The following is a 17963-nucleotide window of genomic DNA, read 5'->3' as shown; positions in this document are numbered from 1 at the left end:
ACAATCGGGGGGAAAATCTGACTCATACAGCAAACAACCAATAAACTGGGCAAAAAATGAGCTGACAAGAACAGATGAACACGGGTTACTGCGGCTGACACAAATTAAAGCCTCTCCATCACATCAGAAGGGTAATCACCTATAAGCAGACAGTGCTGGATGAAGCTGGACTGCTGAGCACAAGCTGACGGATGGCTTTGTGTTCATTCAGAGGGAGGCAGATTCTTCTCTCTGGATTTCCTGTTTATGTTGAACTGCAGGTTTGAAACTGCTTTCTGCCCCGACATCAGCTCGCATACGCCACACTACTTATAAACATACATTTTATTTTATTTTATTTTATTTTATTTTATTTTATTTTATTTGATCATTCGTTTATTTATTGTTTTTAGATGTATGCAAAAGTTTGCAGTAAAAGCAAGATTTGTTTTATGTTTATTTGTTTTAATGTATTTATTTGTTTGTTTGCATGCAAACATTTAGAGTAAAAGTATGATTTATTTTTATGTTTATTTATTTTATCAAAACATTTGTAAAATAGTTCAATTGAACAACAAAATAGTAATTTCAGCAAGAGGCAATGCGGTGGCACAGTAGGTAGTGCTATCGCCTTACAGCAAGAAGGTCGCTGGTTTGAGCCTCAGATGGGTCAGTTAACATTTCTGTGTGGAGTTTGCATGTTCTCCCCGTGTTCGCGTGGATTTCCTCCGATTTCCCCTACAAGTCCAAAGACATGCGTCACGGGTGAATTTGGTGAGCTAAAAATTGTCTGTAGTGTATGTGTGTGAAGGAGAGTGTATGGGTATCCCCAGTGATGGGTTGGAGCTGAAAGGCATCCGCTACGTAAAACATATGCTAATTAAGTTGACGGTTCATTCCGCTGTTGCGACCCTTGATTAATAAAGGTACTAAGCCGAAAAGAAAATGAATAAAGGAATTTCAGCTGGAATACATAGAATAATATCAATATGTGAGCAGCAAAACTTAAGTTTTTGTTTTTAACAATTATTCTTTATAGCTGCAACAAAAAATAATATAAGACTGGCAAAATTGTTTAAGACTATAATAAATATTATAAATATATCTAAATAATAATATTAAAATGATAAAAAAATGCAAATATTAATAATATTAATATATAATGAATATATTTAATAATAATAAATACATTTATTAAAATAATTTAACCCAATAAATAATAATTTAAAACAAATAATAATAATCTGAAAAATAGCCATGGCCAATTCTGGGACATTTTACAATTAGGTTTATTAATGTGCATTGACCCTGTAAAAAAATAAAATAAAATAAATAAATAATAATAAAAAAACAAAATTATATATATATATATATATATATATATATATATATATATATATATATATATATATATATATATATATATATATATATATATATATATATATATTTAAAATAAAAAAATAATAACAAATATTTACAAGAACATTAATCTTAGCTGTAGCTCAATTATTACTCCCAATTAATAATAACTTAAGACAATTATAGATAGTATTATTAACATATATAAAATTGTAGTAATATAGTAGTAAATAGTAGAAATAATAACAAATATTTTAAAATATAAATATTATTTTAACAACATTATTTCTCGCAATTAATAACAACTTAAGACAATAATATATATTATACCTAAAATATACAAAATAATGCATTTACAAAAATATGAATATTTAACATTACTTGTTTATTTTTTTCCCCCCAAATTCTGTTTAACAGAGAGAAACTTTTTTGATACATTTCTAAACATAATAGTTATAATAAGTCATTAATAACAACTGATTTACTTGATCTTAGCCGTAATTATATTTTTAAATTTTTCATTTAAAGGCTTAACTAGGCAGGTTAGGGTAATTAGGCAAGTGATTGTATAACAATGGTTTGTTCCGTAGACTAATGAAAAAAATATAGCTTTAAGCACTTAATAATTTTGACCTTAAAATAGTTTTTAAAAAATTAAAAACTGCTTTTATTCCACCCGGAATATAAAACAAATAAGACTTTCTCCAGAAGAAAAAAAATTATCCGACATATTGTGAAAATTTCCTTGCTCTGTTAAACATCAATTGGGAAATATTTAAAAAAGAAAAAAAAAAATCAAAAGGTGGGCAAATAATTCTAACATCAACTGTATATATATATTATTTATATTTTTATACATTATTTCTCCAAGGAAATAACTTTTTATTATATTTTTTTCTACTTTTGAGTAAGATAGACATGGTGGGTTTGTTGAGTAGAGAGAGGTCCACTTTAAAATAAGTGTGATGTGATTGTGTTATGTTACTGTGCATCTCCTTCTCTCTGGATTAGTTGTTTGTGAGAATTAAACTGCAGGTTTAAGGCTGCTTACTGCCCCGAGATACACTCAAATACTGTACTTTCACACATACATATAAGCACAAGTTCAAACGTGCTGAAAACACGCAAGACACACCATCAGTTGTGTACTTTCACATGCACACAAAACTTCTTGCGCAAACAAAAGCAGCCCCACACGTTTACATACACGAGCATGCAAACTGTTTTATAAATGGTATATACAGTCTCAGCATAAATAAACACACCCTAACAGATTTCTCAGAAGACAAAATAAGAATAATTCTTTTAAAAAGGAAAAAAATACATAATTATTTAGACTTTTCTATGGGATATTTGTGCAAATCTGGATTATTGTTTTGTTATTTAACTCGATTAGTCAGTAACAAAGAATAATATTTTTAATAATTTATTAAATAATAAAGCTTAACAATAAACATGATTGATTACACAAAATAAACACAAAACAGTATAATAAATATATCAAAACATAAATGTTAGTTTTAACAACATTATATCTCCCATTGAACAACAACTTCACAGAGAGACAATAATAAATATACTAGCTAAATCTAAAATTAATAATAATATATATATATATATATGTGTGTGTGTGTGTGTGTGTGTGTGTGTGTGTGTGTGTGTATGTATATACAATTTTAACAACATAATTTCTCCCATTAAATAACACCTTAATATTTTATAAATAAATAAAAATACATACATATTATTTATTATTTCTTGGTATGCATATAACAAATTCAATATTTAAAATATTAAATATTAGTTTAGCATAAAAAATATATACCTTTTTTATTTTAGGTGGCCGAACTTATATTTTAATATATACATCTGTGCAATAAATCTGTTTTATAAAACAAAAATGCACCAATACGATTGTCTATATTCACAGAGAAATGGATAAAAATTTTAGGTGCTTTATCTCTCTCACACAATGGATAAAAATTTTAGGTGCTTTATCTCTCTCACACATACACACACACACTATTCATGGCAGACGCTGACATTTATGGTGTTTTACCTGTCTAGATGATATGCTGCGATCTCAGCATTGTGCCTCTCGAAATCAGAGAAGTAGAAGAAGTCTGGTGGTGTCTCCTGCTCCCGTGTCTGCCTGCAAGGCAAAGGTTAATCTGCTGTGAGTCTCTTTCATCAACTAAAGTCATAATCGCAGCTCTAGCCCTTGAAACTGAAGACGCCATGTCAAGAAAACTTTGAGAAATGCCCTTCCATTATCAGGGCTCCAGACTAAAAGTTCGGAGAATGAGAGAAGTTAAGACAAATAGTGACACCAAAGCTTGATATACATGTAATATAATAATAAATATTATAAATATATATAATATAAATATAATAAAAATTTGAAGTTTTATCTCTTAAAAATGCACTTTTGACAATGTCAAGAGTAGCAGGAGTTTGAGTGGGAATGTTACAGCACATTGTAACAATTAAAGTATAGACTGTATACAGTTAAAGTTCATTATTAGCCCTCCAGAATCATTAGCCCCCCTCTATATTTTTCTCCAATTTCTGTTTAACAGAATTTAGATTTTTTTTCAACACATTTCTAAACATAATAGTTTTAATAAATAATTTCTAATAACTGATATTTTTTATTTATCTTTGCCATGATGATAGTACATATTATTTTATTAGATATTTTTCAAGATACAAGACTGATACAAGAGTGCAATTTCAAGACTTACCGAGGTAAATTTTGGTAATTAGGTAAATCATTATATTATGAAATTTGTTTTGACACTTTCATTCATCTTTGGAAAACAAATTCTATGTTATATGAAGGTATTTTAGATGAAATCAGAGAGCTCCCTCATCCTCCATAAACAGCAACAGTCACGAGATATGTAAAGTCCAGAAAAGGAACCAAAACATTATTAAAAATGTCCATCTAATTGAGGGGTTTAAGTGGTTTCATATGAAGCTTCAAGAACACTTTTGTGCAGCAAAAAACACAGCTTCTTATAAATTAAGGTAGAATCAAAATTTTATCCAGTACATAACGGTTACCAAGGTACCGGTGCTATAATGGCACCGGGTTTCGGTCCCAACCCTACTTGTAATATGACAAACACTGAAAATTATTTATTTTGGTTTCAAAAGTGCGAGTTAATTATTTTTACTATATTACTAGAAAAGTTATTTTTAGGCAATGTGTTTTACTTTCAGTTGTTTAACATTGATGTTTAATAAATAACTATAGATAGTAGATAGTGTGTTTACTTCAATTATTTTAAAATCAAATAATGCGCCCTTCATTTAAACATCTCTCACTTGTAATATGTGAGCAAATTTACTGTAGAAAACCTGTCAGTAAACCTTTTAGCAAAAAAATAAAATAAATAACCTAAATAAAATAATCGTTCATTAATCGTAATCGAGTTAAAACATTCAATTAATCAAGATTTTGATTTTAGCCCAAATCACCCAGCTCTAACCCTAACCTGACGTGGAATAAAAGACATAGGTGAACAGAGTCCTATTTAGAGTTGTTTGTCCTCTTCTTGGAGCTTTGCAAAATCAAAGTTGTAGCACTGAAGTCACATTAAATGTTTTGACAGTGTTTTTGGTTCCTTTTCTGGACTTTCAGCAACTTAAGAGGATGAGACAGCTCTCTGATTTCATCTAAAATATCTTCATTTGCATTTCTTATGTAATTGGAATGAAATGAGGGTCAGTAGGGTAATTAATAACTAAATTTTCATTTTTGGATGAACTAATACATTAAGAACGTCCGAAACGATGTTACTGTACATGTGCATTTAAGAACAGACCAAACAGCACGAATGCAATATCGTTAAATCAATACCTGTAGGTCAATGGAGGACATATCAAATTCCAGGCAAACATTTCTCTACAGAGAAGAGCCAGCGAAACTATTTTTAACCAACAGCCCGACTTCATACAGTCCTGCTGAAATGTTTTCAGCAGACTCCATTTCAAACATACTTGAGATTTCTCTCTTCCCTTCCCTTCTCTCTCCCTGAATGCTGTCCGAACGTCAGAACAATTAAATCCAGCTGGAATCTCTGCTTTCTCGACAGTCTTAATCATGTCAGAAGACGGTTCAAAACAATGACTTCTCTGGGAACTGAATCTTGTCACATCCCAGCATCTACAGTATGTGGCAAAAGCAACCGAAGGCAACGTATCTGGTCGAGAGGAGTGCCAGCTCAGTAATGGAAACAGATCGTTATCTTGGCGAAATCAGCCATTCAGTATCGTCCTCAGCTGGCGGCGGTCATTGAACGCACAGCTGCGAGGCTCACACGCTCACCGATCGTTAAATAACACAGCATGAGGCCTGCCAAACGAAAGTCTCCAACTTCACATTCTTCTGCAGTCCGTTCCTCAGAGCCCCGGATAATATCGCTCCGCTCGCCAACTGTGAACCTCTTTTCAGGCATGAAGAGAATTAAAATGGATTTGTGTTTCTGCCGGAAGAAACGGGCCTAGTTCTGGAACGAACCCAGAAGCGTCCTTATGATGAACCCGCTGGATCTGTGCCCTCAGACGCTCAGATGTTTAATTGGCAGACAGGCGTGGACGGGTGATTCTGCAGCCATGGGCACTTTTGGCCCTCTGGATGACTTCTAGAAAAACAAACTCCCCTAAAGCAACGATCGCTCTCAGCATTTCATGTCATTTGTCCACAAGCAACGTCCAGCAGTGTTTACAATTAAATATGAAGAGTTCAGATGCAAAAGCCTCTAAGTGTCTGCTGAAATGTCTTTCTAAAATAAGTATTTTTTCTCAGGCTGCTGTTCATGTTCATGTTTTCATGGCATTGAATGTGCTCTTTTTATTGCCTTTAAAGTGTGTGTGAAATCAAAATGCACAATGTTTATTTTGCTAGCACACATTGTTATTCTTTAGGTGAACAATTAATCTGGGAAAAATCTGTGATCCTTTCAGTTAATCCACTAAAGAAAAAAGTTTGATTTGGTAATCTTCAAAGTCTGACCATTTGCACTGAACAAGTGCTACAGTAAATATAAATACTCAGTAGGGCTGCATGACTCTGGAAAAATATGATATTGAGATATTTAATGTGTTTGCAATAAGTATTGCGATGGTGGCTCAATGGTTAGCACTGTCGCCTTACAGCAAGAATGTCGCTGGTTAGAGTCCCGCCTGAGTCAGTTGACCTTTCTGTGTGGAGTTTGCATGCTCTCACCGAGTTAACATGGGTTTCCTCCTGGTGCTCCGGTTTCCCCAAAGACATGCGCTATATGGGTGATTTGAATAAACTAAATTGGGCGTAGTGTATGAGTGTATGGATGTTTCCCAATACAAGGTTGCAGCTGGAAGGGCCTCCACTGTGTAAAACATATGCTAGATAAGTTGTCGGGTCATTCGCTGTGGTGACCACTGATGAATAAAGTGACTAAGCCAAAGAAAAATAAATGAATGAATGAAATATTGCAATTTTCTAGAGGCTGTAACAATATTCAGGTACAGAAGTTGAATAAAAACAAGCTTTTCTTACTTTGATTTGTCTCATTTCTAGTCCAAATATCTTAAAGTTCTTAGATCAACTAATATATTGTTTTGTTTTCAACTTCCGAAGAAATAAAGTAGAATTAAGAGTATTACCTTAAAACAATCAAAATTATCTTCCAGTGGAAAAATAATCTTGATTTCGCTTTGAAATGTATAGATATTTTGACCAAAATTTTAAGTATGAGATAATAATACAAATAATATAAATACAGCAGTTTAATAAAATTCTGTAGCTTTTGGCCAACTATAATCCAGACTCAAGATTACATATCTTATGATGTGAATATTGCAGATGCACACATTGGGCATGGGCCAGTATAAGATTTTGACGGTATGATAAACTTGGATAAAAATAGTAATTACGGTATTGTAATTACTGCTCTAAAATACTTTTACAAAAACTTTTTTTCCCCTTTGAAAACAATTTGTTTCATTTTTTATTTGAAGATTTACAATATTTTAAAACAGTAAACATGTCAGGCTAAATAATGAAAATGAATCATTGACTTCAGCTGTCTTCATTAGTTTCAAAAACACAGATTTCTTTACTATTTAAATTGACATCTTTGCATGTTTTTTTTTTCTGGTGAATATACTGTTGTTCTAAAAAACAAACAAAACAAAATGTAAAAAAAAAAAAAACTTACACATACCTTAGGAACAGTGTTACAGAAAATTTTGGCAGTTTTAAAATGTTTACTTTTTCAAACTACCGTATATTTTGAAAACAGTTAACGTCCCATGCCTAGCTTACACAGTGATATCGATGCTAAATCAATATATTTTGCAGCCCTAATACTCACTCACTAACTCACTCAGTCAGTCACTCACTCACTCACTCACTCGCTATTTTTGGCTTAGTCCCTCGCCATAGTGGAAATGTGAATAAAAATCAAAATTGACCATTTTACTTGAGAGTTAAATCAGTAACTTTTAATAATTTTCTTGTGTTCATAAAGCATTTACAAACAGCCAAAGGTATTAGCTCTTGGATATCTTAATAGTTATTTTAAAAATTAATTAAGGTCTAGGGGAATTGGATTGATATGAAGGCAAGTAATTAAAGTAAACAGAATTTTCATTTTGGGGTGAACTAACCCCTTTGCTAGTATTAGCAAGAAAAACAAAATTTACCAAAGGAAACATGTGCATTTGTGTTACAATCTACCACAAATCCAGATAGCTTTTGCTTATAACTTCAGAACTCAAGAAACAGCATCATCCAAGGCTATTAATTTAACCAGCCCAATCTCATGAGGAAAAAAATATTCTACGTATTGTCAGAACAGTGGCTAATTTTTACAAATTCATAAGACTTCATGTAAAAAAAAAGGTGTAACCCTACCCTAACCCTACCCCTCATTGGGGAATGAGTAAATTGAACTAAAATGAAATAATGAGCTTGTACTAATTAATTTGAATTAGCCACTAATTAAAAAGTTATAAATTGACATGAGATAGCGTTGTATAACTCAGTCTAAACACTGAAAAAAAATAAATTATGTCTCTTTGCACTTATTAAGCATCACCATGCCCAAACACTTGACCAAAGAACACTATACATCTGCACAAATCTGCTCATCTTTATCAAACATGACTCCATCAAGGTAAATTCACTATTTAATATCAGCTCCATAACACAAATGTTCTCAATAAGAAAAAAAACACATGCTTTTTAAAAGGCAGCTGTTTGGAGTGTTTGTGGGTGGAGAACTCGAAACCCCCTCTTCTCACACTGGCACTCCAGACAACCTTGTTAAGCTGTAGCTTGAGAGCTCTCATTTATTCCCGTAAAACTCCAGAGAGACACGAGGAAAACAACACTCTACTGGCTGTTGGACCAGAAAATTATAACAAAGGAAACCAGACACAGGCCAGCCTGTCAAAGGGTCAAAACAGTCCCTCCGAAGAATTCTGTAAAACGCAGTTTCCTACACAAATGACACCTCGGAGAGAGAGAAAAAATCCCTCTGTGTTAGCAAGATGGGTTTATGAGGCACTAAATATAAAACTGAAGAAAACAAAACATGGGTTGAACAAATCTTTGTGAGTATATAGGGGATTGTGTAACTGCAAGGTCTATTTAGTGTCCAAAGTCATTTATATATATATATATAAATATATATATATATATATATATATATATATATATATATATATATATATATATATGTGTGTGTGTGTGTGTGTGTGTGTGTGTGTATGTACACACACACACACACACACACACACAAACACAGTTGAAGTCAGAATTATTAGCCCCCTTGAATTATTAGATCGCTTGTTTATTTTTTCTTCAATTTGTGTTTAACGGGGAGCAGATTTTTTTTCAACACATTTCTAATCATAATAATTTTATTAACTCATTTCTAATAACTGATTTCTTTTATCTTTGTCGTGATGACAGTAAATAATATTTTACTTGATATTTTTCAAGACACTTCTATACAGCTTAAAGTGACATTTTAAAGCTTAACTACGTTAATTAGGTTAACTAGGCAGGTTAGGGTATTTAGGCAAGTTATTGTATATTAAAAATTAGAAAAAAATTAGCTTAAAAGGGCTAATAATTTTGTCCCTAAAATGGTGTTTAAAAAAAATTCAAAACTGCTTTTATTCTAGCTGAGATAAAAAAATCAGACTTTCTCCAGAAGAAAAAATATTATCAGACATACTGTGAAAATTTCCTTGCTCTGTTAAACATAATTTGGGAAATATTTAAAAAAGAAGAAAAAAAATCAAAGGGGGCTAATAATTCTGACTTCAACTGAATATATATATTTTTTATTAACACAAATTGTGGTTTAGTTATTTTAAAGTCTGTGAAATCAGAATTTGTTGTTTATTTTGTTAGCACACATTGTTATACTTTATTGGAACAATTAATATAATTAATTAATTAATTAATTAATATAAATAAAAGTCTCAGCAACTACCAGTTCACAAGGAATTTAATAATGTGTTACACATTGTCATGGTTCACAATATTGTACAGGCCAAAACTATTTAATATTTTTTTAGAAAATCTTACTTATTTTTCTTATTCCGCTTATTTTTCTTATACATACAATCATGATTTCTTGTTCTCCAAATTAGACTCCAAATAGAGTGTATCCATCATGTATTATTGTGTACTTTTTGTTTTTATTTGATTTTCTATTACCCATTATTTCTATATTTTCTATAATTTTATTTGAAAAGATATTAAATAGTAATTTTTTCTAATTCTAATTTACATTCTTTAAAAATAGTACTCAAGTCATAAAAACATCTGTCTGTAAATATTGCATCAATTATGTTACTGTAACATGAGTTGTCTCCGAAATTGCTTATTATTATAGTCCAATTAAAAGCTGAGTTCACTGGAAGCAGGGACGTGCCTTCAGGGGAGGCAGGTCAGACAGTGCCTGTCATCATCCTCACCTGCCATCATGAGATGTATTCCACTGATAAAATAAATATTTGTGCTAAAAGATTATACAATACAAGATATAAAAAGTGCTATACTGTGCTATGTAAATGCAATTTCTGTATAATTAAATCATTTCAATCAAAATCAATGTATTTTGCATATTTCCTGTTTAATTACAGGTGCTGTGTTGCTTGGTCGTTTGTTATAGGCTGTGTTGCTGTCTTTTGGGAGGCATATTGAATCATTATACATTTTACATTCTTCCTTGGCCTAATATGTACCTGCTATGTGTATAGAAAGAATGCTGATATGAGATATGAAACACAATCGGTAGTTGGCAAATATATTTATAGCATATATTTGTAAATCTGACCCTGAAAGAGTCAGTGCCTCACCAGCCACAAACTTCACCGCATGTCACTGACTGAAAGGGATGCATTTTTTGCTTTCCTGGTTGATTTAAATAAATAAATAAATAAATAAATAAATAAATAAATACATTTGTTTGCAGTTTTTCTGATTACTTTGTAGATATTGTTCTAAAACCTTTGACTAAAAAGCTTGAAATTGTCGATTGTCAAATCCAGATAGGAAAAAGAGTTGACAAACAATACTATAATGATTTTCTTTTCAATTCAGTAAAAAGAAAGTAACTTATGTTTGGCAAGCTTAAAGTATTGAAAACATTGATAAGATACAGAAATGAATGTCTGTTAGTCAAAAGTTTCTCCCCTTATATTGTTGAAATGCAAATCGTATCTCCAATAAAAGAATCACCCATATGTTTGAAGCTCAATGTGATTTCTTTCCAGTCTATTTTCTTCAAATGCACTCAGTGGATGTGGCTCCTTTTAAAAGACGGCATCTGAACAGTCCCCACTCTTAATGTACACTTACATGAGCCTCAGAAATGGCCTCTGGGATGTGCGTAGACATTTTAAAACCAACTCTGCTGAGAGCAGGATGTCTGTAGTGATCAAAATACGCTGAGAGAGAGTGAGAGAGAGAGAGAGAGAGAGAGAGAGAGCTCTCCATGACCCTGTGCTTCAAGGTAAATGCACTGTTTACTCCTGCAAGGCCCATAGATTATTACTGGTGTATGCAAACAAGCTCACAAAAACACTTGTATATGCTAGATATAATAGTTATATAAATGGTAATATTAGAATGCCAATTCATTATTAGGGATGCAGTGAAATGTAAAAATTCTGGCCATTGCTGATAAGGCGAAAATTAATTTTGTTACAACAAATAACCATTAATCTCCCTCATTAAAATGCCACACTGTTTTGAGTACATAAATGAAAATCAAAAAACAATAAAATCTTACTTTGATTATTACAAATGTTTAAAGGGGGCATCATTAATTCATTTTAAAGTGGAGTACTAAATAATAGATATTAATCAGCATTTTTATGATAAAGATTAGTTAAAGATTACATTAACATTTCATGAGCTTGTGATAATGTATTATACATTCAAGAATGAATAAATGTAATATATTGTGCATACATAAATTTAGATAATTTTGTTCATTAATTTTGTTTACAGCCTAAGCTAAGGTTGTTTGTGAATGCAAAAGCATAGAGAAACATAGTATTGAAAACAACGAAAACCTTAAAGTTGTTACTTTTTTCAAAATTCTATTTGAATTAATTATTAACCAAATAAGAAAAAACATAAAATGGGGAAATAAGAAAATCTATTTTGTGTGAGGCTCAATCCTAATTAAATTTTTTACCCCTACCCCTTAGCCTTTGAAACCGAGTGTAAATGGGAAGGGCTTCAAATTTTACCCATAAGAAATGGGACAGCACTACAACACCTGCACACGTCATCATATGTCATTGCGATCTCTTACTTCCTATGAGATTGACGATGGTGACTGCTGTAGTTATTTCAGTAGTGTTACTTTATGGTATTTATCTTCAGGAAATCACTGAAGGCAACAATATCATGTTATCATAACGATATCATGTGGGAATAAGATCGTAATTGTACTGTGCATTTACACCATGGCCATCTATGTAAAGAGGAAAACAACATTAATATTATACCAGACACTGTAAAAAGTTCCCAGCCACTAGACATTTCTGACAGGGTATTCTAGTGTCATCAAGTGACAGAATGTTGTGGGACTGCTATACAGAAGCTATTATTAGGGATTATAGATAGCGAAATTTAGAATGTATTAAAACATATGGTTGTTTGTTCTAAAAAAAATCTTAATAATGACAAAAAATACTCCTGACTTCATTCTGAAGCCTTGCTGTCATTATAGATGTTGAATTCTGGGAAATTTTCATACTAGTTGGTTTCAAGTGTGGTCCTGAAAAATCTCAGTTTCGAGATTCCCCTTAGCCCTATGCCTTCAAGCTAAAGAGAATTGAGACACCCCTACCCTTTCACATGAACGTGCAAAACAAGGGATGGGGGTAAGTGGAAGGGATAAGGGGTATAATTGGGATTGAGTTAGGTTAAGTAACGTAGTACTAGAGCTGGTTTGGATACAATTTCATAAGCGTTGAATAATTTGTCGTAACCAGCTTTGAAAAATTGAGGCTTTGGAAGGTGATGACTGAAAATATTCTGATCTATAGTAAATGCAGGAATCTCTGTGTATTTATTTGTTTGCATTTTTGTTATGCCGAGTACTGTTAAGTATTTACAGTACATAGAAAAAAAAGTTGTTTTAATCAGCAGATTGGGCCTAAGACTTTTAAAGTAATTTATTATTGTTATTAGAAAAAATGCCCACAGTGGCTTCTCCTACTGCTGCAAATTTTTCTCTATTTTTTTACATTTTTTATTTTTTTTTCAGAAAGTGATGATTTTGTTCTTTTTGACTCACTGGATGGAAACAGTATTTTATGCGATATTTCAGTTTGACAAATAAGTATGATTTGCATCTTTGGACAGGCATAGCTAGACGCCACTTTTGCCAAATTATTATTTAAATTACATTTTAAGAGTTCACACTCAGATATTGCTTGACACTATTAGCAGGTTATAAGGGAAACTGAGATAAGGTAGGTTTTGAGAGCTCTCTCTGATAAAGGCAGGAAAAGGAGGAGATGGGGTGGAAGGGGGGATTCCTCCAAAATGAAGATAAGGCAGTAGGGCGAAATCTGTGCATTTATTGTAGTCTTGAATAACTCTGATTGGATTATTGCTGATTACAGATGAGAGACCAGCCATGATCAATCATATCACATGCTCCTCTCGAAAATTAGTTTGTAAAACTTCAAAATCAACTTTAATTCACTGTGCAGCCCTACATATTAGTATATTAAAGGTACAAAGGACTTTAAAGGGCACCTATTTTACCCTTTTTTTTAAGATTGAAGATGAGTCTTCTGTGTCTCCACAGCTTACAATAAATGATTGTCATCATATGTGCCCTTTAAAAGGTCACGAAACACCAAAACACATTTTTTGACATTTTTTTCACACTGCTAAAAACACTATTAGGACACCTATATTTCACTAAAAAGTGTAAATTGGTTGTTTTTGCGTTATTTTAAGCAAATTCCTACTTCCGGTTTGAAACGAATTTTTGAAGCTGCGTCACGGTCATGACATAATAGCGTTGTATTCCAGCGTGCAGACTGGTAGTCTGTACCAGAGTGTGTCTTATTACGTCTTACAGTGTGATGCATTAATGCATGAGTAAGGCTTGGTTCAAACCAATCAGCGCGCTCTATTGTGCAACTTCATTAATATTCATTACTGTCACAGTGCTTAGACTACAGACACACCACGTTGTGTTGGCAGAACAAGCGTGAAGTGTTGCTTTTATAGTTTGCTGCAGTTAGGATTCGTTTTCATTTTCTCTCTGTGAGAGCTCAGAGTCACGTGTGGATTAACAGTGTACGCGACGCTCGACAACAATAACTTACGTGTCTAAGAAAGCACATTGTTTACCTGAGAGCTGTTCTCATCTGCAAACGCTGAAATCCGGATTCCCTTGTAGTATTCTCTTCATAAAGACGCGGCTCTAGTTGCTGATGATTGTCCTGTCTCTACAGATTTGGTAAGTGAGCGAGCATTGCTCTTTGTTTATTCAGTTTGTTCGTATCGCACCACAACCAAACTTTAACCTCGTGTAGGGTTTTTACCGCATTTTGTGACCGGAACAACACACCCGACTTTCTGACGCTACCTGCCGTGTGCATCTAAGTTTCCGGGAAATGCAGAGGGTTTTTTTCTCTCATTCGCCGTGCGGTATCAAACATTGCATGAAAAATACACGCTTAGAGCAGTTCCTCGAATCAAATATCTCATTTGTTGCGAGGGGCATGAATGAATTTCCTGAATGAAAGAGCCAAACTGCAGTTAAAGTCCACCATTTAATAATTTGGCAAATAATTCGACTACACATGTCCATGTAGGTTAAACACCATCACTTTCTCCTGTGTGTTTGTGTGTATTTTGACTCTGAAATTTGCGCGTGCCCAAATAGACACTCCCACACCATCCCACTTTTCTTCCTCCGACACTCCCCCCTAAACAGAGCTGGACACGCCCACTTTTCTGACTTTTTCCAAAGTAGAGGTGTGAAAACACCCTGCTGAAACGAGGGGGTTTCATGGCCCTTTAAAAGTACATATTTGTGCTTTAGACTAACCTTTTAGCCTTCGCACCTTGGCGTACCCCCAACTAAGTGCATCAGCGCAAAGTAAAGTGTTTTGTTGTGAATGTTGCATTGTGAAGTAGCAAATCGGAGCATTACTGTAAAATTCAGATATGCGTGCTTGACTGTTGGCTGGAGTTAATGGTTTTTAGTTTAAAAATGAAACATATATTGTTCTTACCATTTTAATTTAAAAGACTCTGATTCATAAGCTGGGGTCATATGGTATCCCTTTAACAAACCAGATACTGAACCTGATACTAGGCCTATCAGCCAGTTGGCCCATATCAGAAAAAATAGCCAAAAACTGCCAATAAACTGTTCGCAGGCCATGACTACATGTAAGATCTGTCCCTGCAAACAATAAAACAGCACCAGATGAGAAAATTGCTGATGGGCAAAGTTCAACAACTTTTCAAGTACAGACAACCACACAAAAAAACTGATCTATTAAAAAAACACATAGGTGCAAACAAATGAATCAAACAGGACACGGTATCTAGGACACTGTATTCTGCCAGATCCCTTTGTTGGCTTTACACTGGACAAACACCAAAAAAGCTCACACAATAGCTGTGAAAGCAAATTCATCTCACAAAGCCTGATGGTTGCAGCACTTGTAAAAGCTTATCCCAGCATTCTTAGGAGGTGCGCTGGTCAGACTGCGATGACGAAAGGAGACAAAGCATTGTTCTCGAAGAGGAGCCTTAAAGAGACACTTCACCAAAATGGAAAATGATGAGTCATTACTTTCTCATCCTCGCATCTTTTTAAACCAGAATAATTTGTTTTGATGTGTAAAATCTGATTTTTAGCAGAGAGTTTCAGCAGCTTTTCCTACAGTGAAAGTGAATGAGGTTGTCCATGTATTTTCTTTTTAGAAATATGTGTATTTTTTCTACAACTGTACTTCAGAGCAGCTTGGTGGCGCAGTGGGTAGCACAATCGCCTCACAAAAAAGAAGGTAGATGGTTTAAGCCTCGCCTGGGTCAGTTGGCATTTCTGTGTGGAGTTTGCATATTCTCTGGTTTCCCCCACAAGTCCAAAAACTTGTGGTATAGGTGAATTGGGTAAGCTAAACTGTCCGTAGTGTATGTTTGTGAATGAGTGTGAATGGATGTTCCCCAGTGAAGGGGCATCCGCTGCGTAAAACAAAAAGTTGGTGGTTCAGATGTGTGGACCCCAAATTAATAAAGGGACTAAGCCGAAAAGAAAATGAATGAATGAATGCAGTACTTCAATGCTGCCGTTTCCTATTGAGAATTTTCACATTACACACTTTGTGTTATTTATTAATAGCTAAGATTTGGTCACTGTGTGTTGATGCACATTTTAAAGTAAACAACACATTTCAAATAATTCCTTAACTTGAAAAAAAAGTTTTTTGCACACTTGAAGTATATTTGGATTTGTGTGAAAAAGGATTAATGCAAAAAAGTATTGAAATTAAAACGCATTTGCTGAATGAAGATTACTTCCACGTGATTCATCAGCTGTCTTTATTATGTTTGCCTTGTTTTCTGTTGGTTACATGCCATCAACTGCATGACTCAAAAAAATAAATAAATACGAAAGTTGGAGACACTTATGGTTGTTTCTTGTCCGTTCAGCTGTCTTAACAAACTGGTTCAAAACTGATTTAATCAACATTCGGCTACAATATCCTCACTACACACAAAGTCTATCTAACATAAAAAGGAATTGTGAGTTTTGAAGTTGACTTCTGCTAATGAAACTGCAAACTATCTTCAGTAGACTTTATTTATTTATTTGAATCTCTGACTCCGGCTCTTCTTCATCTGACAGACTGGTCATTCTTTGGGTTAAAACTGTATATAATCACTTCAGTTTGGTGGAGGATGCGGGCACTTGTTTACCGTGACACCATTGATCAATCAACAAAAAGGTAGAAAGACCTAAAATATTATAGACTAGGGATTGTCTGTGAAGTAATGGGTAGTAATGGAACGCTGTGGGGTTCTCATTCAGATGTGAATGTAAGGCATCAGTGGATTTACAAAATTACAAAAGAGCTGGTGCCTTTTGCTAACAGTAGTTGAAAGGTGTACCTCCTCCACCCAGAGTTAAGTACTGAGTTAATTGGGTGTGTAAGAGGCTTTTGAAGACATTCTCGAGGATAAAACTTGGACTGGTTTTTGTATTTAGTAGTGACTAAATTAACTCTGAGATTTTGATTATATATAATATTGGTGGATATATGTTTAAAATACACTCTAAAAATGCTGGGTTGTTTAAACCCACATTTATTTAATAAAATTTATTTTAAAGATTAACATATTGTTTGGCTTTGTTTTAGATTTTACCAAAATTTGAGTAGAAATAAACATTATAATTTTTACTGTAATCACGGGAACAGCTTGAACAGTCTTCAAAATGTCTACTTTTGTGATTACAGAAAAAAGTCACACAGGTTTAAAATGGTATTAGAGTGAGTAAATGATGACAAAACTGTCTCTTTACTTATCTATTAGTTTATTTACTTGGTTTGACTTGCACTTTAAAAAAAAGCTGTGCTCAATTTGTTCCCTTCACGAGCTGTTTTCCACAAGAGCCACTCTGTGACTTCCTGACTGTGAGTGTTTATCAAACGAAGCATTGTTTAAACTGCAGAAGCATGCAGAAATGACCTTTGGAGCGAATGTCATGCTGTTGGGAACAAATATTAGAGAAGAAGGCACCAGTACAGGAATAAAGCTGCATTCTGTGGCTTGTTTGTGATAACAGGTACCAGGTAATGTCAAGAGGCGTCTCACATTACAAACTTCAGCAGTCGCTGTTTCTCATAGCACTGCATAACATTTGAGTGCAAAAGCCACAGAAGTGCAGAAACACTGGTATATATTTAGTCAGAGAAAAAAACAACATTTACACCCTTTTCCAGCCTTTTCTAATTGTTCTGCACCAGTGACATGAAACAAAAAGGCCAAGTTTGTTTCTCGAAACCTGTCAAAGCAAAACTTGATGTAATTTTTCTGTTTGAAAACGTAAGTGGTTAAT

The 17963-nt window shown here is 33.5% G+C and overlaps 1 protein-coding gene across 2 annotated transcripts in view; it reads right to left on the bottom strand.

Moving 5' to 3' along the window:
- Window positions 1–17963, bottom strand: part of fam20cb (FAM20C golgi associated secretory pathway kinase b) — a 112101-nt gene that overhangs the window by 23735 nt on the left and 70403 nt on the right. For both annotated transcript variants that reach the window (XR_015504037.1, XM_087276175.1), the window contains exon 4: window positions 3401–3493. Coding sequence is in view for 1 of the 2 variants with exons in the window: in XM_087276175.1 (XP_087132301.1) it covers window positions 3401–3493 (93 nt within the window). In the remaining variant the exon portion in view is untranslated. The remainder of the gene's footprint in view (window positions 1–3400; window positions 3494–17963) is intronic.

The sequence above is a fragment of the Danio rerio genome, chromosome 12 (genome assembly GCF_052040795.2).
Source record: "Danio rerio strain M-AB ecotype USA chromosome 12, GRCz13ab, whole genome shotgun sequence".
NCBI classification, from domain to species: Eukaryota; Metazoa; Chordata; class Actinopteri; order Cypriniformes; family Danionidae; genus Danio; species Danio rerio.
The sequence above is the reverse complement of the archived record's forward strand: the minus strand, read 5'-3'. Positions and strand labels throughout refer to the sequence as shown.